The sequence below is a fragment of the Micropterus salmoides genome, unplaced genomic scaffold (genome assembly GCF_014851395.1).
Source record: "Micropterus salmoides isolate LMB-PRFRI ecotype aquatic unplaced genomic scaffold, ASM1485139v1 Ms_hic_scaffold_14, whole genome shotgun sequence".
Classification (NCBI taxonomy): domain Eukaryota; kingdom Metazoa; phylum Chordata; class Actinopteri; order Centrarchiformes; family Centrarchidae; genus Micropterus; species Micropterus salmoides.
The window spans coordinates 27,107,357-27,133,771 of NW_024040485.1; the positions used below are offsets into that span (position 1 = coordinate 27,107,357).

Below are 26,415 nucleotides of genomic sequence, written 5' to 3' on the forward strand. Positions count from 1 at the left end.
TAGTCTGTCAATTATTTAACAAGTTGCAGATAGAAATTACAAGCTCTGGAAAAATGAGAAGGAACCAAAAGAACATTTTATATTTTGCACATTAAGTGATAAGATTAAAAACTGAACCCGCATTTGCAATAGAGGTATCTTTAACCCATCTTCCAAAAAAAAAAAAAAAAAATTTAATATTGACAAAACATTTATTGAAATACAAAAAAATGTATAATTAAATTGATTCTTTAAAAACGAGCGTCGTCTTGTAGAACGTAGTCAGTGCTCAGTACCGTGGACTTCTTCCATTTCCACCTGGAAGAAGCAACAAACTGTATTAAGCCAAAGAGCCTGCTTTCATCAGTTAGGCAGGTTAGTGAATGAAAACAGTTAAAACCTTTGTACAATGTAATGAAATCTGGGAGGAGTTTCTTTAAACTCTTATAAGATCTGATTGTATGACACCATCTGGTAATACCAGATTAAAACAAAACCACAACACAAATCAGGTGACTGACAGGGTCAAGTTACATTTGACTGCTCAAAGGCTTATTGTGATTCAAATGGTTAACTTATAGCATTAAAACAAATGTTGCCTTTATTGGCAGAAAATGCATTAATATTTCATATCTATTATCAGTTTAGAGTTTAGTGTAGATGTTTGGTCTGCAGCAAAAGTCTTTGTTTCCATTAACCTACACAAACCAAACTAAGGTTTCACACTAGTTGGTAGGAACGAATGCCTCAATTTCAAAAGCATTCTTCATTGCATGATCACCATCACCCATCCTGACACAATTCAAGATGAAGCTGCCATTCTCACCTTTTGATTTCCCAGGTTTGCCACCATGTCCGTTGTAGGCTTCCTGCTGGCTGTTCTGCTTATCTGTTGACATGTATGACGCGGTTAAAATTCCCCTGTTAATGTATTCTCTCAATCAGCTTCTTACTATGAGTGATGAGGTCGGAACAGTTGTTTCACAGAGATTTGTGTGGTTTTTGGGGGGGCTCTTCTTACTGGTTTGATGTGGGCAATGTTCAGTTGGATTAAAAAGGTGTACTTGTCAATTTTGCAACATTTCTATCTAACGCTGCACAGGCCTGAAGATGACAATACAATTTGAAAATGCAGATTCAGTTGACAGATTTTCTGGCTTCTGCATTTTCACATGTGGGACTGAAAAGATGTTCAATGTGGCAAAGACATGTTTTAAGAATGCATTACCATTTAAGGCTTTTGTTGGGATGGCTTATTAAAACGTGCATTTAATATTTTATCCTCATTTCTAATTTTATGCATTTTTATTTACACCATATTCAAGGATTTAAGAGAAAATGTATACATTTTATATTCATGATTATGTAACTAGCATAGACAGAAATCTGATTTGGCAAGCATTTGATCATCAACCAATCAGAGAAATTGACTGTAGATGATGTGCTGTTTTGCTGAAATCGCTTCTAGATTACATGCACTACCTTGACCTCTGTTCCTCCATGGACCATGCCTCTTCTGGTTTTTCTGCACGTGTCCATTCATGCCGCATCCTTCAGCCTTGTCATGGTTTGCTTTCTTCATATCTATGAGACAACAGTTCAAACACCCATTTTATCTCAAGAGGCAGAAGGGCACGGCACAAATATGGTATTTGTTGTTAAGTAATAAGCAGATCACCTGAATATTTAAAAGGCTGTTTTCTGTTTGGTTGCATGCTGCTCTTCAGACTCCCACATACACAATCCAGCAAATTGGTACACTGGACGCCAATGTCCACTATATGTCCCTTTGATGGAGACACTTCTGCCATCTCCTGTTCAGCCATTGGGACACACAGTTGCTCATTTCTCAGTTCACTTTCACCTTTGTTTTCACTTCCTCTGTCCTCCATGTCCACTCTGTTTTGGAGAATCAGCTGGACTGAAGAAGAGAATGTTTCCCCTGCTGCAGAGTTCAAAGAGAGAGTTTTTTGTTGCTCAGGAGAGCGGGGACTTTTCTCCTCCTGCTCATTTACAATCAGAGATTCCTGGTTTGGGCATTGAATAGCCTCTGGTTCAGAAGACCTATTTTTATCTACATCCTCTTCTGTGGGGTTAGACGAAATAATTTCTCTTTGCAGTTGAATCGGGGAAGCTACGGGATCCTTTTCTGAAGGAGCCATGCTCGGGCCTTGATTTGGTCCTCTCATTTCAGAGGCATAATTTTCACTCTCCGTTTCTGGTTTCTTTGCTGGACTTCGCTTCCCAGCCGGAGTACTGAAAATGAGCCAACTGTCTGACATCGGAACAGAGTCAGAAGAAGAAAACCTGAGCGTCCGCCTCCTTTCTTTAATAGATTCAACAAATAGGCTGTCATTTTGGGTTGACAGTTCAGGATTTACATTTTCAGCTTCCTCTGTTGTCTCAATGATTACTTCAGGCTCAAACATGCTGTTCTGCAACAGCCACTCCTTAGTGGGGATGAAGGGGGCAAGAGACTCCACAGACCATACAGACTCATTCATTTTTCTCTTTCTCTGAGAGCTATTTAAAGACATTTTATAGGGAATGATCTCTGTAGTGTCTTCATGTGGATTCGTCTCATTGCCATTTCCTTGCTCATTGTCAGGGAGCTTATGGGACTCATTTAAGGAATCCTGCGGTTCATCTCTGTCCGGTAGGCACTGGCTCACAGAGCTAACCAATCCCACAAGCTCATTTTCTCTTCTGGATTCTGAGAAAATCTCATGAAGACCAAAAGGCAGTTTCAGAATCTTGGAAGGGGTTTCATGGTCCTTAAGACCACCCTCATTAGTATCAGCACAGTCAGCCACCACTGGACCACTCTTTGTCTCAACTGGACTCTGGTAAATTGACTTTTCATGCTCTACTTCAGCTCCCCAACTCATCAGAATGTCAGGGACAGAGGCATGTCTCTCTTTGACAACCTCAACCTCACCCTCTTGGTGAAAAGAACTACATGCAGGAACCAAATTATCTGGAGAACTCACTGACCACATGTTGCAAGGGGGAACATTATCCTGACCAACTATGTCTTTACTGTTCTTTAGTGTTTCTAGAGTTGCTCTGATACACGACTCAACGGTCTTCGTTGCAGTAGGACGTGGGATGTTAAACTTGACTTTGACTGTACTGCTTGTGCAGGTCCCGTTAACATGCAAGTCATTTGAATTACTGCTGGGTTTGGTATAGTCCTCAGCCTTGGTAGGGCCTTGTTTTGGGGAGCTGGAGCTTGAAGAGGAGGGAGAGATTGAGGCAGTTCCTAGCCCACAATCTGAGCTGATATGCGGGCTTCCCTCATCAAAAGCATCTAGGCCTCTTTGTGTGGGTTCTGTTTGGACCTCGGAGTTTACGGTTTCTCTAGGAGGGACAGCATGAGGCAGGTGACCCCTGCGGGTCTGGTTTGGGTTCTGATAGGGTGCACTGGGAGCATGGAAATGGGGGTGGAGGAAGCGCCTGTAGTCAACTGGCTGGATTTGAGGGTTGGGCATAATGTAGGCTGGAGACTCCATGTAGGGGGGAGGAGGGAATGGGGGCATGACCATACCATAGCCTGAGGTGTAAGGGAAAATATGGTTAACTCAACCAACTGAGATGATTGTTCAAGTTTAAAAATAGTTGCAGTGTAATTAAATCCAATTGTACTTTACATCGCATTACATATTTCAGGACATTTGCATTTGACACCAGCAGGCTTGTAATATTATTGTGGCCACTCCTTGTATCATAGTCCAAAAACAAACTAACTGGAAAAGTAAAAGCACACAAGACTCACCCATGCCTGGGAAGCCAGCAAAGGGGTTATAAGAGAAGGGCATGGGCCATTGGTAGTGGAGGAAAGGGGGTGGGGGTGGAGCCGGGGCAGGGATGTAGAAGACAGGCCGGGCAGACATGTGGTGTTGGGGATGGAACGGAGGTCCTGGGTCCTGTTGTCCAGAGTTTGTTATACCGCTGCTCGGGCGAGTGTGTATGTTCCCTCCGTTTGGTCCTGACTGAGCTGGTGATGGTCTGTTAACAGCTGCCATATTCAACCTACATGCAGGTGGAGGACTGTTAGTGAGCATCCACATTACAGTAATGGGAGCAAGTTAAATCTTAAGATCTTTAGTGTGGTGAAAGTTCTGTGAATGTTTTGTTATTAAAAAGTGGGTCACTGTCTAAAAAAAAAAGAAACATACTGCAAATTGAGATCAGTACTCCATATTCAACACATTACGCAGAATGCAAGCTGTTCACTATAAATATTAACTGCACCCAACATGCTGCAAATGTAATAATGTATTTTTTAAAATATATATATTTTTGATTGGTTGGCTTGTGAATTTTGCCCAACAGCTCTTTAGCTGATATAGCACAAACATCCAAGAAAGAAGTCAGTGCCACGAAGATTTTCACAATTTTAGAAATACTGGTCAGTCAAAATACCCAATCAACCACAGACATGTCTGACTTGCCCACAACCAAAACACTTTTAAAAAATAAAAAACCTCCATCTCTCCCTCTTATCTGTGGCACCCAAACCCATAAACATTTGTGTGTCCATGCATGGATAGGATTTTCTTAGGTCTACATTTCATGGCAAGTAATATTTCAACAGTTTTCACTTGTATTGATCACCATTTCAAGTATGCAACTGTCTGACGTTGCGATGTCCTTTTCAGGGAGATCATAAGTAAATAAATCAAAAGTTTTTAAAGTTGCAGTGTGCTTTCTATACTTGAAGTGATATGATGATGAAAAAGAGTAAATCACCTGAGTCAAGATTTAACTGAATCATTAAATTGTTTTAAAATTCTATTTAAAAAACTCATTAAGCTACTGCCATCACCCAAAAATGAGGCTTCCAAATTTTTCACATACACTTGACATGTTGTCTGTTGTGATAAAAACAAAGTAGAATAATTTTACCTTGAAAACTTGGAAATTAACCACACAGTGTGACACAAAATACCATTAAATGTGAGCAGCAGCCACACCTGAGATTAAGTAGCTGCTGATTTGACAAGTGTGTGCACCATCAGCTCATTTGGAGTTTGAAGCCAGCAGCACTGAGGCCTCCTGCAGGGCTGAATACCGGTGTGTCATAAGAACACCAGATGGAGCCAAAGTCCAGTCAGACAATGACGGCGTCAGCTGGCTGTTGTAATACTCAGTATAGATGACATTTTCTGGATTATATCTGCACACTTCTTCCATGTCATATCTCCTTCACCTATTCAGTAAACTCTCCAGCCTCTTTTTGTTTCACCATGCAGAGATATTTATTAGCTTAGCAAATCTATCAGGGGGGGCAAACTGACAGGAGAACATTAGGATATCGTGAAACAGGCTTTTCATGGTCATGATCAGGAGAGTGCCGCTGAAGTAATAATATACTTTTTAACTGGTTAAACCTAGGATATGCCATATATTTCAGTTTATTTTTGTAAAAGTAGCTGAAATTTTCTTTACATCCTGACAGCGTTGAATAAATCAAAAGCTCTGACATAGAAATAACAAAAGAAATCCTGTGGTTGTAGCAGGACTATAATAAGCACAGCCAATCAATTAATTCATTTCACTCATACACTCACTGTGCATGAACATGTGTTTTGAGGTAGTGGCTTTAGAGGGAGGCATGAAGGAAGGAAGGTGGAATTTGTTTCGGTTGGATACTTTCAAAATTTAGCTGTCTCTTGCTACTTCTCCAAGGTTGCCTACCCCAGCTTTAATTGTAATGATAATAGACTTCATTCATATAGAACTTTAATTGAGAACTTTTTTAATGTTTATATAATATTTATTTTAGGATTAGTGATTAACTTCACAAATTCAAGAAAATAAATATGTCAGTACTTCTACTGACCCCACGACCCTGTACACAGGATAAGCGGTTGACGATGGATGGATGGATGGTACTTCTACTGAGGTTAATATACTCAAAGGTTCACCAAACAATTATATTTGGGGGGTTTTCACCTACGGCCTATAATTTTTTTTGTAAATCTAAGATTGTCTATTTTATGGTTGTACTTTTTAATGTGACTTTTGGTTCTTTACATATAACCTGTACTCCCTGTATTGTTTATACCAAGTTGTTTTAACATTTGTACCTTAAAAAGTCATTACATTAATTCATTTAGCAGATGCTTTTATCCAAAGCGAGCTATACATGTCAGAGGTCGCACGCATCTGGAGCAACAGTGGGTTAAGTGTCTTGCTCAGGCACACATTGGTGGATGGGTCACAGTGGGAATCAAACCCGGGTCACATGTGTCTTAACCATTGCACCATCATCACCCATTTATATATATTTAAAAGCTACTAGTACTTATTTACTTATTTATTAGTCACTAGTAACTATTCCATTAGTTACTAGTAGCTGGCAAACTTTTGCCTTTGAAATCTATGGGGCTCTGCAGTTCAGATATCATCTATTCATTAGCTACTAGTAACCAATTGAATAGTTACTTGTCACCATTTCCATTTTACTAGTCGCTATTGTTTATCTACTAGTGCTTATTTTTTAGTTACACATAACTATTCCATTAGTCACTAGTAACTATTACTTTCTTACTAGGAAGAATGGAAATGTTACTCAACAAGCCATTTTACTAGTCATTAATGACCTAAAATAATGTACTAGTAAGAGTATCTTTTGGAATAGTTACTAGAATGTGCAATTAGTTATTAGTAACTAAAGATAGTTATTACTAACTACTAATAAATAAAGTACTAGTAGCTTTTAAATAGCGACTAGTTAGTTTTAAGGAATAATAAATACCTGTTCAGATTCTATTCTATTAATAAAGTTGTGGGGGAAAAAACTCGGCAGAACACCGGAAGTAACTTGAGACGGAAGAGGAACAACGAATTCACGTCGTCTGCGTGAACGTTTGGAGAACTTTTAACGTTGAAAAACAAATTTTTTTGCACCCCAAATCAAACACCCACGGAATCCTCTACGGTTTCATCTCACTTCCACAAAAATCCAAGATGTTTAACAGACAGACGAGCCTGTGGATGGGTGATGTATGTCTGAAGTCTCAACGTTTCTTAAGTTACGTTAGCTTAGCAACGCGTGCTGGTTCCTAGCTCTGAAAATACGTTAACTGAAGAAATCTCTAACCTCTGTGCCACGATAACGTTACTTCGTTGGTAGAACAACAATATTAGCAAACATTGGTGTGCAAACGATTCACCAAACTGCCTTTTCTTCCATGTATTGTTCCCGACGCTCTTCGCCTTGTAGCAACCGTTAGCTAATGGAGTGACTGCGAGCTGCCGTTACAGTAACGTTAAGCATCGACTAACGTTAACGTTACATACGCACTAAAAGCTATTTAAACCACATTATGATTAAGATAGTTACCGTGTTTAGTTTAATAATCATGTCGAAAGAGTGGTAAATATACATCCGACACATCCATCTTAACTCTTTCCATTTTTTAACTCATAACCATGCTGTAACATTATAATGTTATTTAATTGGGGATATAACTAAATTATACTTTGAAGAACAGGACCGGTAACATTAGAGTTACGGTACATAAAGCAAAAGATAATCTACCCAATGTAAGTTACCAAGGTAGTCCATTTGGGTCCTTGTAACTGAAATAGCATGTATTTTTTGGTTTGTTTTATATCAGAAGGAGGGAAAGATCCGTATTTCAGAGACACAAGAGAGGAGAGGACTTATTTTATATGAACATCACATTTACCAATTTGGCAGACGCTTTTATCCAAGCAACTTACATTTGTGGCACCACATAAAAGCATCAAAAAAGTAAGAGATCTAGGAGTGACAATAGATACTAGTAAGAACAGCAATGAAGCCTAATAAGAGCTATTTAGCGTATACAGCATCAATGTGGTAAATACCTGGGGAAAGAGTTAAGAGTAATGTGGATACTGTAGAATTAATATGATTGTACTCATGCGTTAATATAACCAACATCCACTGAAGTAAGAGGAGATATTCTAAGCCTTCCTTTGCATGGTTCATGAATAAATTACAAACATGTTGTTGTTGGTGATGATGCTTTATTTTTTATATAATACCATTGTAGTCACATACTTTCTGAGACTCACGTTGCGAGAGCGGGTCCTCTTGATCGCTATCCTGGCATACGTTGGTGTTGCATCATCTATAGCTATAAAATGCGATAAAAGTTAGTGGCTGTAGCCGACCAATCAAGTGTACCCAATGTCAGAATATGGGACACTACATAGCTACCACGGCTTAGCTGGATTTAAAAAAGTTTAGCACAATAGACAAAAAACAGGATTTTGAGAAGTGGGAGTGACACGTTTGAGTGGATGATACACCCAACTTAAAATGTCTTTGTGCTGTCTATGAGCTGCAATTTGTAATCTTATACAAATCTTTTACATTTGTCTGTGGTTGGAATTGAACATGATGCATTTACAATTTCTCTTCGTGTATGTTTAGTTGGACCCATACATGGATGAGAACTTCATCAAGCAGGCCTTTAGCGCTATGGGAGAATCGCCGTTTGGAGTCAAGATCATCACTCACAGGATAACGGGGTAGGATATACAGAGCACCTCGTGCCATACACCAGCCTTTGTGTTAAAGCCTGAGGGCAACTGCTACATATAGATGTGCTGATAGGTTTGCCCACAGATAACATATCTTTCCTCCTGTGCAGTGGGTCAGCAGGATATTGCTTTGTGGAGCTGGCAGATGAAGCAAGTGTCGACCGCTGTGTCCAGAGACTCAACGGAAAACTGGTTCCTGGATCAAATCCGGTCAGTTCTATGGTGTAATTGCAAAATACTTACTCATATATGTTTGATGCAATCTTTACTGCAATAATATACATAATTATTGTTTATCCACAAATAAATATTTATATAAACTTAACTTCACTGTCGATTTAATGTGTCAATTAATGGATTTTTTGTTTGGTATAAAAAATGTCAAAATTTTGATAAGTGTTTCCCAAAGCCTAAGATGACGTCTTCCAATGTCTTGTTTTGTCCATAACCCAAAGATATTCAGTTTACTGTCAAAGAGGAGTAAAGAAACCAGAAATATTTGTATTTAAGTGGCTGGAATCAGAGAATTGTGTGAATTTTTTTCCTTTTTTTTTTTCTTTTTTTAATTACTCAAACAAATTAACGGATTAGCAAATGGTTGCAGCTCTATATGATTTGACTGTGGAAAATGGATCTCAACTAGTCTTCTCTGTTATGACAGAAACTTAATATCTAAATGTTTTAAAATAAGTCAGTGAACTATGAGGTTGTCCTTCTGCCCTGTAAACTAGAGATGCACCGATCGATCATTCAGTGACTGGACTGACCGGTTTTCAGCTTGATCAGCCATGACCGGTGACTAGGGCCAATCAGTGTGACATATCAAATCCTGTGCTGGTCAGATTTAAATGCATGCTGTGGCACACTCAACAACAGTTACAAAAATGTTTGTGTATGATCTCAGTTATCTCAGTTAAGTTTTTGAAGGAAAATGCAATCGGTGCATCTCTACTGTAAACAAACCAGATTCTTGTTAATCTATTGGTTGAAAGTGCCACGTTTGTTTTGGTTTGCTGTGTGTGCTTTCCCAGTAAATTTTATAAACATATTTATAAAGAAGCAACACTAAAAGCAACATATTAATAAATTCTATATTGGCTGCAGTGACAGCAAGTCTATTTAAAGGTGTGGTGATTAGGGCTGTCGCGGTGAAGTAATTTCCACCGTGGCAATATGTTGGGGCTCAACGGCGCGGTATGCGGTATTATCGCATTTTTCATCAATGAAGTAATTTGGTGCCAAGTGGCAGAGTAAGAGTGTCTGTATCTGTCACCTCACTGCACAACAAGCCGCTAACAGCAGCTTTATGGTCTGAGCAAGCTAGCTGCTGCGTGCTCGGCAACAACATTGTCAAGCAAACTCCTTTTTGTAGTTTGACCGTGTCTTTTTCAGACGTAGCTATATAATTCCCTTCAGGGCATGTCTATCAAGTCAGTTTACATATCGCAGCAACATACACAGAGCAGAATGGCTGTCCACAACTAACCAGCTGCAGACTTCCAACGCACTACGCTCCTTAGTTAGTCCGATTCAAATGAGGCTTACTGTCCACAATTTCTCTGGAATGTCCCTCAGGATCACAACGTTAGTCCAACATCGCCGAGCGTGCTAGCCACATTAGCCGCGCAATATGCTAACGCCAAGTTAGCTAACCTCTAAAATAAACTGTAAAACAACATAAAACACGGCAACACTTACAGCTTCAGAGTTTGAAGTTGGGTCACGTACAGCCCATGGTGATCCATCCTTGAACCGTTACAGAACTTGTTACGGTTGTGGAACTTTTGAAGCACTTATTTATTAATTAATTTAACACGCCTGAAGTGTACAGTATCAACATTGCGGTTGTTGCGGTACTTGCCATCCTCCGCGGTAGGCTTGACCAATAGCGCACTATTTAAATTTTGCGGTTATCGCGACAGCCCTAGTGGTGATGTAAAACAAAAATCATGCCGGCTTGAAAGTCTCAAAGTGTGTAAACTTGTGAGCTTTACCTGAATTTGAAATGCTGCTGGCCCAGTGAGCTGGCCAAGCTACTGGGCTCCCTGTCCGTCGGCCTGTACCTGCTGCTGAAGGAGGCTGCTTGTACATGAAATGTACTTTGTTTGAAGCTGGTGAATAGAGTCTCTGGTAGGAACTAACTGAGGAATGGGCTGGTCTGGGTGGTGGAGGTATGTAAACCCAAATAACAACAAACTTAACTCTACTCTTCATTTTCAGCAATATCAGTGCTATACTACACGTCTTTGGTGTTTGAGGATGGCTTATTGTTTGTGTTTTCTCTCCCCCCGTCCAGCCCCGGAAGTTTAAGCTAAACTATGCCACCTACGGCAAGCGGCCAGAGGCAGGGTAAGATATGATTCACTTTCAGCTTTTGCATGTTACTGTTTGAGTCTAAATTTAAGTTAAGATATGCTACACACTATTTTGCCTAAAACCCTGTTTACACCAAAATTATTAAGTATGTGCGGTAGGGCTGGGCATTACGCATTAATAAGTTACTTTAATATCAATATTTCAAATGTTCAATAAATTTTTGATTTTATAAATTTGAATCATAAACAAATAAGCATTTCTTTTTTTGATTAAGATATTTATTTTGTTGAGTTCAAGGGTCTGAAAAAAGATTTTACTTAGTTTTACTCTTACTTGCATATTTGTAGAAAAATAATTCATAATTCTTTAGAATGTTCTACCTTTGTTAAGCGATCCACTTTATGGCATCAAATGTTTGTTCTGACCATAAAGAAAAGCTTAAAACCAGAATGAACCATCTAGTTTCACTCAGGAGCATAAATCAGCTGTTAAATCTGAAATAAATTACATTAATCGTGATAATTATCAATCTCAAATGATATATTTTTATCATCATAACTCTTTCGGCCATATCGCCCAACCCTAATATGCAGGTGTTTTTAAACTTCAAAAATAATCCTTTTCACACTGCCAGTAGACGAGTTTACCTTCTCAATTTTTTCCTTATGTATTGTGTTCTACATCACGTCCACGCTGTAGTGTCAGTAAACAGCTGAAAACAGTACAACTGTTTAGGCTTGTTCCGACTGGCGATTAGATCGGCTATCAACGATTAAAGGGATGATCAGCGATTGGTTTGTCATACATCGATGTCGACTAACTAACTCAACATCAGAACTAAGATGACAGAAAAAATCGGTAGAATCGGCACCCCACTGCTGTGTTTCCCATTCACTGATTTATTTGAGGCAACATGACACACCTCAATATCAATGCTGACCGCCACACATACTATTAAATAGGAGCAAAATCATAATCAATTGCAGAGCTGCCCGCAGCGCATAGATTCGTTCAGCACAACTGCACTCACTCACTCACAAACAAACATAAATCAGTGATCAAAGTTTTATCTTCTCTCAGGCCGGAGTTCTCAGTGTTTGTGGGCGACTTGGCCTCTGAGGTAGACGACTTCCAACTGCACCAAGTTTTCAAGAAGTACCTTTCCTGCAAGGGAGCCAAAGTGGTCACTGACCAGTATGGATACTCCAGGTATCTCAGTTCATAGAGAAGGACCGGACAGCGAAGTGGCTTTAGAAAAGTTAAAAGTATTCAGTTTGACTTAAGATGATTTCTTGAACTACATATTATTTGTTTATTTATTTCTTTGGTGTGCTGTATACTATACTATCTGGTTTGAATATTATTGTATGAAATGCGCAATAACATAAATATGTTTCCTGGTTTAATGATTATTTAGATAGCTGTGCTAAGGACGTTGACCACCAGTACGTCTTCATCTATTTTCGAGAAAAGGCTGAAGAAATGTTTTCTTACCATCTTATGCTAAAACTATTGTTTTCCCCATATAGGCTAAGCAAGAGCAACTCACAATTCAAGTGATGCTACCTCATGTTAAAAGTAAAACAACAAGTTTCAGTTCTACCATAATAATACCCATTATATTCTGTTTCTCATTATAAGTGGCTATTAAATGCCAAGTATGGAGTGTGTGGTGGTGTGGAGAGGAGGTGTAACTGTTGTTTGACCTGCAGAGGTTATGGCTTCGTCAAGTTTGGGGAGGAGAGCGAGCAGAAGAAGGCGATCGAGGAGTGCCAGGGGACGATGCTGGGGGGAAAGCCACTCAGACTCAGTATTGCTGTGGCAAAGAGGTAAGTTATTAAGAAGGAAACATGGAACATGGCAAAAAATGTGCCACAATTGATGAACCTCTGCATAAAAAGATAAAGAAAACGGTGGCATGCAGAGATTATCATGATTAGTAACTGTTGCAGTTCTATGGGTCTGTGACCATTTGTTGTCTTAGTGTTATTACTTCCCCTGCGAGTTATAGCGTGGTATGTTGAGCACTTGCCATGTGTCACAACCTTTCAATGTAAACTGATTTAAAAGATATGATTGACTCATTGGTAGGAAAATCCTTTCATAGAACATCTTTAAAATACGCACCCTGATTTGGAATATGATTTTATGGCAGTCATCTTTTTCAAGGACACGCTGAATTATTTCAAGTTGTGGATTCAGCAAGATGCTGAAAAGGTTTTTGGTTCATGTTAATTTCATCGAGACTTGCCCTAGTGTGACGTTAATCGAACTACTTAGGCGTGTCTCCAGTAGAGGTCGACCAATAGTGGACTTTTAAAGGCCAATGTAATAACGTTAGTTCAGAGCAGGAAAAGGCTGATAAGTTTCCTAAAGTTAGAAACTCATCATCACAGAAGATTTCTAGGTAGTTGGGCCTATATTTGGGGGAGAAATGCAAAAACACTGTATACTTCAGCAGATACAACTGAAGTATCATCACTGAAGCTACCTTAATATTATTTATAATTAGTCCTTTAATTATCAGTGGTGTGCATACATGCCGTGCTTTAACTTCTGTGTTATGTATACGGACAGAAAAATCAGGCAGGCAAAATGCTCTGATTCTGAAATGCTCCTCGTGGGAAATGCAGCCTGAAGTTGACGGAATGGAACGAAACGGGGTCACAGAGAGCTGTGAAGAAGGTAGTAGAAGCACAAAAAGGACAAATTAATAACAAGTGGGGCTGGCTGCACGCTCCACTGCTGAAACGCTTCTGAGATGCTTGAGTGTTTGTATTATGTGGTTTATTGTCTCTGTGATGGAAATTCTTATGAGCTAGTCAACTCTTATTGATGAAGAAGGTTTCAGGAAACTCGGGATGCCTTAAAAAGCAACATTTATTGAAACTCGGCTGAGGAGATAGGCAGAAGCAGCACAGAGTGAGAACACAGCATAAAGCCAAACTAAATCTGAAGTTTACTTCTTGATCCACAGTATTTATCCTTTTACTGTCTCTATGGGAATCTACCAAGTGTCCCATACAAGGTGACATAAAGATGACCTATACCTCACCTTTTGCCCACATTTGCCCTAATGAAAATTCTCTTATCCGGCATTCAGACCAAACACGAATTTAATGTGTGGATGTGCACGGAAGCTATTTGCTGAGCTGTTGTAGTCCCAAAAACTAAAGTAAAAAGCTAATTTAATAAAAGCTATAGCTGCAGTGCTCTGCCTGGCCCTCTCTCCACAACGCTCTGAAGCCGTCTGTGATGTACGGACAATCTGATAGGCTATTGTGACTCAGCGTCATGCGACTTTCTCGCTGTTCATATTATCATATTCAGAAATATTCAATATATATATAAATATTCAACTCACGCGAAGGCCTTTGCATTGCACCGCCCGACAGAAAATTGCGGCTCCACGCGTTTTTGCATTGACTTTGGATGTCAACGCACCGCCTCCAATGCTCACTTTGCTTTTGGTCTAAAACCACCTTTTCAGTCACCAGCGTCCTTTACCAAAAAGCTACAAACCCGGTTGTGTATGTTGTTTTGCGGTGGATCCGTCGAGTCTCTTTGTATCTGGTGGTTGGAGTTCCTGTCAGTGTTGGAGCCTCCGTCACACTTATTTTGAGGCTGCGCTCACTCGTGCAGCCCCAAGCTTACACAGCTTACTCTCAGTCTTCCTCTGTCTTTCTGGTTTATCAGCACCGTGCTGGGCAGGTGACAGGTGTGTTTACAGTGTTTTTGTGCTCTGAAAGACGTCATAGCTTGGATATAAAGTCACAGCCGATGGAGATTAGTGTTTCCACCCAGGTGTCATGTTTCCATCGCAGCCAGTTTTAGCTGGAGCTGATGAACAGACAAGACCACTGCAGTACTGAAATAGCAACTACATGTAGCCTCCACAACTTAGTGAGAGAGAGCAAGGGGCTGAACGAATCAAAATTTGATATTATGGCAGACAAATAAATCAATATATGGGAAACACTGGGATGTATTTGATAGAGCTTGAACCAAATAATAAAGCTGAATTCAAATCGCCTTCAAAATGTTAATGAAACTTTGTTTTATTTCTTGTGTTGCAGCCAGAAGATGAGTAACTACCATGGCGGCCAGGGCCAGAACTACCAAAGCAACTACAACCAGTCCAGTTACTATGGCAACAATAGTGGCGGGGGTCAGGGGGGTTACTACCCTCAATGGGGTGGCTATGACCAGTACAGCGGCTACAACAGCAGTGGTTACAGCAGTGGCTACAACAGTGGCTACAACTACAACTACGGGCCCTACGGTTACCCCCCACCGGGCCACATGATGCCACCACCTCCCATGGGGATACCACCCATGTCCACTGACATGACGGGAGCCGTAGAGGTGAGGGAAATACTTTGACACCCAGAGAGGTTTTACACAAAGCACAGAGCAATTAACCCTCATTTTTTATTTTTAATGTGTAATGGATTAGTTTAGGAAATACACTTATTCACTTTCTAACTTTGCTCTGTCTGTCTAGACATAATAATCTACCCAACAGCAATGACAATTAGTGGTTTTATGGGAGATTGTGTGCTGCATTATTTCTCGCCTGGGCTCAGTGACGTCCTAGAGTCAAGGAGTTGTCCAGCACATATCCCTGGTAAAACCACAAATTTTCAATTTTACACTTAGATTTTTGTACCAACAAATGAGAGACGGAGGGCTGATTTTGTTGCCTTTGGAGCTTTTTCACCATTTCTAGTCTTTAGCCTAAGCTAACTGGTTACTGGCTGTACCTCATATGTATTGCACGAGTGGTATCGTTCTTCTCATTTAACTACAAACTACAAACAAACAAGCGTATTGCCCAACATACTGACCGAATCCTTTAAATACACACACGTAAGTAAGACAGCTTTAGGGCTGCTGAAAGGCACCTTTCATGGATCACATCTATAATATTCAGAGTGCTAAGCTAAGTGAAATATGTGGTGGAGCTACCTCCGTATTGAAAACACAGAGATTAAATTGTTATGGAAAGGCAGAAATGAAATGGTTCCACACTAGAGTATGACAGAGCAGTGCCATTTCTCCATTCATTGTCCTTGGAAACTAGAAGAACATCTGTCCATGTTTTAATATATGGAAATGAAATCATTATTTAACACAGTTTATTACGTGGATTTATACCTTTTTGATCTTGTAGCATTAATACAGGGGTTCCTGCAGGGTTTTTTATTCACATGATGCATTCGTTTTCAGTGTTTCAGAAATAATTCCCAATGTTTAATGTGTTTCCCCAGCAGAGCCACGTGGAGACTGAGGGTATAGAGGAGGATAATGCAGAAGGTAAGACCCTTTTTCAACATGAAAATGCATACAGGACATGCTGCCAATCCGTTAGTTGACACATTCTACTGTTGCCTACTTAACTTAATACAGCAGGGTCTGACTTGTTTTAGACAACTTTGTATACCTTGGACCTCAGATATGACTTAAATCCACAACTTCAGGGTTGTCTGGTGCCACAAAGAGGTCCTGTACTTTCTGGTTAGATAATAAGGTCTCCAGTGTTTACAGTGTTTGTTTTTATTTAATTTATTTAACCAGATTATCTCTTTTGAGATTTAAAACCTCTTTTCGAGTCTGCGGGGTCTTAAAAAGTCTTAAAAGGTAACAAATCAATTTTGCCAAAATTAAGGCCATTAAAAAGTCTTAATCACCATTTAACAAGGTATTAAATTTTGTAGATATTTTTGTCAATGTAAATATCCTTTTTGTCCAAAGAGTTTGCATGGTAGAACTGTGGGTGAATGTATTTATTTATATTGAATAGTCAAAATTACCAGACGGGCAAGATGTAGCGAGTTGTTATTCTGTGTAACGTTAGGTGCAGGGATCTACCGTGCAAGCCTTTCACTCATAGGCTCCTAAAAATAGATCCCTGCGAACCAGATAACTGATTTACGAGCACAACCGACTGTAACTTTCCACCACGCTGGATCCCCAATGCTAATTGTTAAAAACATGGTCAGATTGAGCTCTGTGGCTGCTTGAACAGCCCCGTTACTAAAAAATTAGAGCAAGATGCACTGTCAGCAGGTGAAGCGGTGAGACACAAGAGAACAGGGAAGATATAAAGCGTTTGGGTTTGGCTAACATTAGCTGGCTATGTAGCTACATCTGTGCCTTTTTATTGAAACACGTTCAACCTTTCATAAAGCCGATTAGCTCGTCAATGGCACTTTTTGTGAACAGACCAATCACAGCAAAGGTTTGATGTGCTACAGCAAACCTTCCAACTAATTTTTATGCATTAATAGTTATGATTATTGATGAGTTAGTAGCCTACTTAAAATTAAAGTTAGAGACTAGCTACCATGTAGAACATTTTTCTTGCACAAAGTTAATGAATAAAAAACAACCCCAAAATGAAACCGCTGTAACTGTAATTAATATTATAATAGTGGTAAGCTATATACTATACTATTATATGAAATTATAATGAATATAGTAACACATATAATTAACACATTAATATCAAACTAACAGTTTACTATTATATTAACAATATACTTTTAATATAATGTTATAATATTATACTAATATACTCATTTATACTAGCTCCTCCTCCAGGTTGTGGATCGAGCCCCTGTAGTGAAAGATGTTGCCAGAGCCAGGATACCAATATGTGCTGCTTCTAACCTCCTTCTCTTCCTGAGAGCAACATGTTCCCCTTTTTCTATTTTACATCTGTTTTACTAAAGTTTACACAAATCAGCTTTACGGTACAGACATTAGCTGTTGATCGCAAATGTCTGCAACACTGCCTACACTACTAACGTTATCCATCACTCAATTTATTCTCTTCAGCTTTGTTCCATTTAGGCCTATTTGACTTATGTTGTATTGAGACAATGGTCGATGAAAGTTATCACAAAAAAAGTGTTGAGTTTTATAGTCTCAGAATCTATTTATAGTAAATGTAAGTTAAAGGTGCTTTGTGTAGTTTTTAGTGGCTTCTAGCAGAAAGGTTTCAGATATTTATGACTGAAAATAAGTTACAGCTATGTCAGGTAGTTAACAACTGGTCGGCGTTTGCAGGCAAGCTAATGTTATCTAGTTTGAACCAACAAAAATACAAAATCACACTGTTTCACATTTTTTGCAGTAATGTTGCGCACATAAACATTATAGGCTATGCTTAAAATATGTTGAAAAGGTCTTAACAGGTATTGAATTTTACTTCAAGATTCCTGTGTATATACCCTGAAATAGACAAAGCAGAGTAACAAATACAACACCAGACACAACCGCAACATTCGTCAACGACTGAAGATACACAAATAAAAACATCATAACTCCAAAACTACTCAGGTTTAAAAGAATTTGTTACTCTAAAAGCAGTGATAGATAACAAATAAAATGCACCAGAGCCCAATTAAAGGAACTGGTGGTGACACAAAAGTACAAAGATAGGGTACAAAGAGGGAAGCATACCAAGGAAAGACTTTTTGCTTGGACTTTAGCCCATGTGCTTTGTTTGCATGCACACACACATACACATACATGTGGTATCTTACAGAGCCCATCCCTGATTGTGACGTGGAGCAGTGGAACAAAGATTTTATGCAGCGCAGCGAGGAACTCTATGACGCCATGATGAACTGTCACTGGGAACCCCTGGACTCGGTTAACTCCCCAATCCCCTCCCTCTCTTGATAATTCTTCTGCCCCTTCCTGAACCATAATTATTTAATTTTGTATAATTTTGTACTCCCCATAATCTGCCAACACCACATTGACACATTCTCTCAGTACTTGTCTAAGCCTATCTGAAGGCTCCGAGTGCAGATGTATTTGTTCTTCTTCACTCAAAGCACACAAATATTCACTTGATTTAATGTTTACCATGTTGGTAATATTCAAAATGTTCAACAATCAATGAAGTTTCTGTGTAGTGCATACTGTCTTTGTATGAACCGCCCTATAAACCAGAGCTACACACTTGGGGATGAAGTGCTGAAGTTGCCTTCTCTGCTGGTGACTGGCATACAGTAGCTGCAATATTTTATGATGTCACTGAGGAACAAAGCCCACTGTCATTTACTTTTGTTCATCTGTTAGAATTGTGACACCAGCAAAAGCTAACTTTACTCACTGAATACGACCCCGACTTTTGAAGAAGAGAAGCAAGTAAAAGCTATGCCTTAATTGTCATTGGCCATGTACTTTCCTCTCTAGGAGGGTCACTAGAGTTATTATGTATATACAGGATATCAGTCTTTCTTGTCTTATTCATTTTTTTAAATGAAGGAATTTCCCTCCATTTTTTAAAAAAACTTTCTGATAGATTTAATGAAAATGATCTGGGTAGTAGTTAAAGTATGGATAATATTGAGTTTAGCCAACAGTAATCGACTACAAAATGTAATTTTCACTGTTTTCCAGACAAGAAGCTCAGTGTCTTTCTATATAATAGACAAATAGTTTTGAGCGCTGTGAAACTGCATGCAGTGATTTTGAGCTTGACAGCTGATTTTCTGTATCAGATGTCAAGGCATTTATTTTCTGCTGTTTGATGGCTGATGTTTTGTATATATTCTGGAGATGTTTTATCAATAAAACAAATGTAGAAGGAATGGGGTCTTCTTCTTCTTCTTTCAAGAAATTCTAATTGTTTCTCTTGTAAGATAGTGTAGACTGTGTCAGTGTTGCACGATTTGCAGGTTCCTATTGATTTTCAATCAACAAAGTCATATTCAAAGTCCGGTATATCAAAGCAGATCCAAAAGATTTCTGATCCTGAAGATTAGGATTCAGATTTGGTAATCTAATCCTACGTTTTAATCCGGACAAAATTGTGCATTTGGTAATTTAACATTTAAGTCTGAGATCTGGATCACTTTGATGCCAAAATTCTGAATCATTTGGATCCAACCTCAGACACGGATTTGACATAAATTGACAAATTCTTCTTGTTACCCAAGATGGTCATTACATTTAAACTCTAAATTGAATGTGCCTATTACAGTTAAACCCAAAAATAAATAAATAAAGGGCAGATATTGGGAAAGCCATATGCAAAAGAGGAAATGGCCTAGTGGATGGAAGGAAGGATGGGCAGTTTTAATAAATAGTGCTGGATCTATTTGATAACTAAACTCTATATGATGCGGCCACAGTTGGCATGAAGATGGTCTGAACTGCATGCGGCTGCTGAGAGGTCCCACACCCTGGAGAGTCCACCTAGACACAAACAAACCAATTAGGCTTGAGCCACCTGTCCCTTAATATAAGGGACAGTTATCAACGACAGCACTGGGCCATGGTGATTAACTGTGCTATTGACAGAATTACAGGAGAAGTCTTGCAGGTGCTGTTGAGAGAGACTTTCAGGCCCCCCTAGTGCCCAGATTGATTAGGCTAGTTTTATTAGAGAATGGGATGAGATATGGCCAAAGATGTTATCACGATAAATCACTATTTCTTTTAAGTTTAAAGGCTGCTTTGTGCTCCTTACATTTTACTAGAAAAAAGTATACTAGGTTAGTTAATAAGTCACAGCGCCCACCGGTGTCGCATCAGCTGGGTAGAGTATAATCACGCTGAGTCGACACTATCAATTATAGGAAATAGTTTTTCCAATGCGTAAGATGTATGGCGTGAGGGCATGTGAAAAGTGTCAATTGTGTGAGTCTCACGCTCAATGCGTGAGAGTTGGCAGCTCTGTGTTAGCTTGCCACCTGGCTGTAGAGTCTTGTTTACCTTTGTATTACACAGTGAATGAATGCACACAACAGAGACAGATTGAAAATATTGTAAGCAGAAGACTCCAAAATCAGTGACTGACCTTGTGTTATTTTTTTAATGCCATAGTTGGGTGAAAAGTGTTATTAAAGAGTTATGTTTAGAGAACCAGGATTCAGTAGTTCAGGTTAAGTTATTGTATTTTAAGTTTTAATCACTGCGTTTGCAGCACTTCACATATCCATCAAATCATTACAGTTGCTACTTTTTTTCTGCATTGCAAGCAAAGTCTGAGTTGTGGATTCAGTTAAGTCTGGGTTTCTCAAACATTTCAAGCCTCTGTCTATTTGGCAACGGCTGTCTCTTTGTTCCTGTCTTGTGGAGACTCTGTCATCGACTGTGACTCCCTGTTATGTCACAGAAACAAGTCTTTTGATAACTACAGCATGTATTTGCTGCATACATTAGAAAAAAGCTATTGGTTGGATGCACATACGTTTTCAAAACCCACTTTGTCCATTTTTAGTTCAGAGTTTCAACAGGATTTCTTTTCTTACTTTTAGAAGAGGACAGCACACAACACAAATGGACAGGTTTGGTGTTTCATACAGAATCTTCAGTCATTTCCAAACAACCACCTAGAGCTAATGATTTAATTCATCTTTGCATTTTTGCAATGATGATGACTCAGTTCTGCATCCTCTGCTTCAGTACTAGAGCCCGGCTGATATGTCGACCGGCCGATATTATCGGCCGATATGAGCTAATTGCATTTAATCTGCATCGGCGTTTATAACAACAAACAAACACTGCTGCACCAGAAAAACAGAAAAGAAAACATTCAGCTAACCAGAGTCTGCTGGAGCATGTAGAAACACGGACAGGGCTGTGTAAGCGGTAAGTTGGTCCTTTGTGTTGATTACATAACTTTAATAATTATAATAAAAACAGACCCAATCACTTCTCCTCTCCTGAAATCATTCATGACTTGTTAACCCTCCTGTTTTTCATTGCCCCATCCAGTGTGTTTTAACTTACGGTAGCTGGGTGTTGGAAGCTCTGCTGCTGACAAACGTGATTGTAGATTTATTTCTGAAACATTTCTGAAAGTATGGCAGTAATAGTTCATCACTTCTAAATATTCTCTAAAATCACATAATGTTTCAGCAGCTCACTCTACCCGTTACTAAATTAGCCACAAAGCTAATACCGTGTTTATCAGTGGAGGAGCGCTAACATTAGTTTCTGATGTATTCTAAATAACTTAAATCTGCGAGCCGCCTGTCTGCAGTTCTAGTCGGTATGTCTGAAATGATTAAACCAGAGCAGACATGTAAATAAACGTGAGCTGAACAAGAAACACGGTTTCCTGTAGCTCCTCTTCGTGTGACGTTGTAGATGTGAAACGTTGCAGTCAGAGCCGTAACGACTCTGGTTACAGTTATAGTATTGTTAGTTAAATGAAATCTCAAAGTTGCAAGTCCTCATTGTAGACAGTCATGTAGTATGAGATGCATTCACCAGCAGGTCACTGTAAGACCTGCTGTAAGAGTGCAGGTACTACGCTTATTGTCTTTAAGCCGTCTGTTTACAGTTGAACCTTCCTGCAGCAAATATTTAATAATGTGTAATTGTTTACATGTTAAGTTGTTGAGACTGTAATTTATTTTATTAATATCATTAATATTTTATTAATATTAATACATTCAGGAAAAGGTATTATAGCCAACATGGCTATAATACCTGCATACCTGCAGAACAGTTTTCAATATTGGCCTGTTCTAAATGTAGTTTAGACAGGGCTCTGCAATCTAAATAATTTTCAAAATCAAAATAATTGCTCATAAATTGGCTCTTTTTCACTTTAATATCGGCATCGGCCCCAAAAACCCCATATCGGTCGGGCTCTATTCAGTACTGCCGGTCTTGATGTTGAGCAGTCCCAATCCAGGCCTCCCAGGGCAGTACCAGCTGGGCCCCAGGCGGTACCAGCCCTGGTACAGTCCCCTCCAGCTCAGACACCCCAGAGCGCCTCCTAGCAGCTGAGTGGGGAACTGAGGGAAGTAAGCTAAGAGACAGAGCAGCAGAAAGATCCAGAGCCCGAGCAGGAGAACACAGAACAGGAAGAGGATCCTCAGAGGGGCATCTGAGATCCCACCCAGGCTCAGATAAGGGCCAAACACGGCTGTTTCCTCAGCCAACAGCAGGCAGCAGAGACAGAGGAGGAAGACATCTTCTGAAACTTCATACCCCCTCCACAACATTCCAGCTTTGAGGCACTCTGACTTACTCTCCCCTTCTCGCAACACCAACAGAGGCTGCCCATCGGTGATCTCTGGCCCAGTGAGTAAAGGTTCATAGCAGCTTCCTGTGGTATTCTCCAGAAGGTCCAGGAGTTTACAGAAACCAAGCCACAATCCACCAGCCACCCCGAGCCGGGAGAGGTGACGGATGGAGAGAGAGAGGGAGCGACGGATGGAGAAGGAGAGGAGGAAGACAAAGGAGCCGACAAAGATGCAGGTCCAGCCCCAACCAGAGCGCAAGAACATCCTGGAAGAAGTACAGGAGGACAGATGTAAACTATTTTAGAAGTAAAAAATAAAAGTGTTGTAGCTGCCACATTAACTGACACATTAGTGCAATAATCAAAAAGCCACCATTGATAAGATCCTGTTAAAGGTGCTGGTTAAAGAGGGTTTTCTGGTGAGTTTTTTCTTATTCAAATCAAGGGTCTAAGGATAGATAGAGGGTTTCGATTACTGTACAGATTAGGCACTTTAGGCCAAATTGTGATACTGGACTATATCAATAAAATGACCTTGACAGAAACTGTCACATTTTGTGGCAGTGGAAGATGCTAAAAGATGTAAAAATCATTTCCAAAATGTTTAAATTCTTAAGTAAAGACTACCCAAAAGCACTTATATGTGATATGTGGTCTTCTGCCACAGTCGCATTAATTTAACAATGTGCTATTAATTTGAACAAAAATAAAATAAAATAGTGAGGTGCAAAAATACTCGTCATAGCAGTCTGACAATGGAAAGCTTGGAGGAGCATATCAGACATCCTCTATTGTACTTCTTTTACTACCAGTGTTCAGTCTTAAATCAAGAATGCTCAAAAATTTTGACTTTATAAACAACCTTTCTATAGATTTCAGTAAGTAACAGTGCGATGCAATATGTTTTTGAGTTAAGCTGTACTAATTCTTACTACATACATATGTGAAATACATTTTTTTAGTGCATTCATACTGGAAAAGTAAACTAAGTGAAAGTTAAAAATGTTCTAGGCCTGCGCATACTGAATTTAGTTTAATCAATGGACAACGATGCCCTACAGTGAAAAAAAATATCTAAATAATTGTGGGCAACGGTGAGATAGCTCCAGGAACATTTGTTAAACCTTTGGATCATTTTTCTTTCTCTTTGTTAAAGCTGGACGAGTCAGTATGTTTTACATTAATAATGGGTCAAATCACTATAATGTAGAGACCACCCCACAGAGAATTATCACCTGTCTCAGTAGTTTCCCTCAGCTCTGCAGAGCTTTTTAGCATCATTGAGCTCATTGTTTTGGTTTTACAGCCGCCACTTTACTGTTTTGGTTCAGTCTCAGTGCTCTCTTCAAGCTCTACAAATCCAATGTAGACTACCTGCTCAGCACTAATAAGGAGAGGCTGATGGAAGTCATGGCTATACATTCATTATCCAAATGAATATTAACGTTGCTCTGTGACTAGTAAATGTTTAATAGGCAAATGTTTGTTATAAAGTTCACCCACAACAACTTTATAAGGTGATACGTCAATGTTGTGTTTACAGCTTGCACTGCTGTCCCCAAGTGGTGACTGTGGCAAATAATACATGAACCCAAAGAAAATGACTCTGGTGTTATGGTAACAGTTTGACACAGAGGAGGAAACATGAATAAACCTATTCTTAAGCATATCCAATGGGAGATCATCATCGTCAGCTTTTTTCTTTAAACAATAGCAGGGAGGCCTGCATTATAGGCCTGTTGTGTGCAACTCAGTGGCACAATAATACCACTGGTTCCAAGAAGACAATTGAGCCGGAAGAAAACAGGAAGCAGCCTCACCTGTAGAGGAAGTGGCTTCTCTTGGCAAAGATGCTGTGCTGGGAGACCCAGAGGCTCAGTGCAGGGCCGAACATCACGACTGCTGACAGCCACAGGTGGAAGTGCTGCCGGAACACAGTGTTACCCAGGAACCTGGCCGCCAGGTCCGACAGGACCACCAGCACTGTGTTAAGGAACATCTGGAACCTAGAACCAGACCTCTGACTGGATGTCAAATTAATTTTTCTAATGAAAACGGACTGCTGCTAGCTCTGAATACAGCAGTGTGTTTGATTTTCCACCTCAGTTTAAATAGCAGGCACTGTTTGATGTGCTTTAATCCCGTATAGAATGCATTTAACACACTCCTGCAAATGACCTCTGTTGCACATGGGAACAATTCAGCATCTTCTGTAGTCCAAAAGTCTGGTTGGAAGTAATCAGTCTTTACAAACTATATTTTTTAAAAGTTTCAGATTTGATCCACTGATTCAGAAATCTAAAGATTCTGACTGTGTAGTAAAAATAGCTGGTCCACTGGTGTTGCTGCTAGTGTTATCACCATGCGTAGTGTACGCTATACCATGAATGAAGTGACAGCGTTCCACGGACTGCAAATATGTGCACACTGTGTAATCCAACTGTCTCACTCTTCAGTCCAGTAAGCACTTCTCCTGACTCAGTACAGTATGTTGTATCTGCAGCTCTCACACTTGGGACTGAAGGCTTCAACAGTGCAATAGTGCAACCGCATAACTGTTGTTTAGCTGTTTTTGGTGCAGCTGAAGAAAGCCGAGTTGAGCTTCAGTCTTCTCTGACCTTGTATAGCAGGTTTCCCCACGTGTCTCCTTCCTGTTTTCCTGTTTTCTTCTTGTTGTAAAGTGACTGTCATTGGCCACTTCTGGAGAAATGCTATGACCGCCACTGTATTCCTCTTGGTGATGGCCAACACTTTGTTACCCTGAAAAATGTCCAAGAGTTGTAGCTTCTGAATATCTCTGCGGTAGCTGAAGCTTCTCTGCTCTTCTCTGTCACCAACACCCACCTTCTCCAACACACACACACACACATAAAAATACAGAGTAACATATGTTCTTGCCTTGTCACATGCCTCCTGGGCCTTGAAGGTGTCACATTGCTCCTACTGAGATGGCTGAAGGGTACAGAAAGGTTGAGCCAATGACATTATTTCCTTGGTGTTAACATGGATAATGTATGGTTTCTGACTAATTTAGTCTTAGTTTGCCAGCACAGTTAGAGGCTGAGAGCAAGCGGAGCAGCGCCAAATAGAACCAGTGTTACAAAAAAAGTCATGAATTAAGTGTTAGAAATGATGTGAAATTAGATGCAGTGTGTTGCTTTATGTGTGTGTATGTCTGTTTGCGTTCATGTGTATTAATAGCGGTAACCTTTGTACTGTATCTGGGCTGAGACTCAGCTGTTGCAGCAGTCTGTCTCTGTCAATCAATGAATGGTTTGCTGTCAGATTTGCTGTCCTTTTCTTTTCTCTCTCTCAGATATCACTCTTTCATTTAGTGTTTTGAATTGACCCTGAACAAGGCAATTCCTTCAACAAACCACGTAATCACCTTAAATCCACAAGCAAAGTCAGTTATATAGAATTACCTTTCAACCCATATCCTACATACTGTCTCTCACATCATGCCAAAAATTGTGCAATGTATATTTTAGGTGCAGCTTATTCAGTCATGTATAGTGAAATTGCCCAGAGCAAATTAGTCCAGCATAAAGGAAAAGTTTAAATCTGATCAATGTCAG

General features: G+C 39.6%; 3 protein-coding genes across 4 annotated transcripts; 1 reads left to right on the forward strand and 2 right to left on the reverse strand.

The window, feature by feature from the left end:
* Positions 1-1,851: 1,851 nt before the first annotated feature.
* Positions 1,852-4,906, reverse strand: buc (bucky ball). Its single transcript, XM_038719395.1, has 4 exons — positions 4,888-4,906; positions 3,755-4,011; positions 1,995-3,532; positions 1,852-1,878 (listed from the first exon to the last, which is right to left on the reverse strand). The coding sequence occupies exons 2-4, from the start codon at positions 4,002-4,004 to the stop codon at positions 1,852-1,854; spliced, it is 1,815 nt and encodes a 604-aa protein (XP_038575323.1). The 5' UTR covers positions 4,005-4,011; positions 4,888-4,906.
* Positions 4,907-6,798: 1,892 nt separating this feature from the next.
* LOC119902556 (tRNA selenocysteine 1-associated protein 1-like) lies at positions 6,799-19,107 on the forward strand. 2 transcript variants are annotated; one of them, XM_038718829.1, is made up of 9 exons: positions 6,799-6,990; positions 8,411-8,508; positions 8,631-8,730; positions 10,817-10,869; positions 11,917-12,045; positions 12,549-12,665; positions 14,913-15,201; positions 16,107-16,152; positions 18,389-19,107. In XM_038718829.1, exons 1-9 carry the CDS (start codon positions 6,955-6,957, stop codon positions 18,523-18,525), a joined length of 1,005 nt encoding a protein of 334 aa, XP_038574757.1. In that variant the 5' UTR covers positions 6,799-6,954; the 3' UTR covers positions 18,526-19,107. The 2 variants fall into 2 exon arrangements, with proteins under 2 accessions (XP_038574757.1, XP_038574758.1); XM_038718830.1 differs by having other exon boundaries at positions 16,110-16,152.
* A 3,290-nt stretch (positions 19,108-22,397) lies between these two features.
* On the reverse strand, positions 22,398-26,022 carry LOC119902557 (fat storage-inducing transmembrane protein 1-like). The gene is made up of 2 exons (XM_038718831.1): positions 24,658-26,022; positions 22,398-23,103 (listed from the first exon to the last, which is right to left on the reverse strand). The coding sequence occupies exons 1-2, from the start codon at positions 24,834-24,836 to the stop codon at positions 22,461-22,463; spliced, it is 822 nt and encodes a 273-aa protein (XP_038574759.1). The 5' UTR covers positions 24,837-26,022; the 3' UTR covers positions 22,398-22,460.
* Positions 26,023-26,415: the final 393 nt, after the last annotated feature.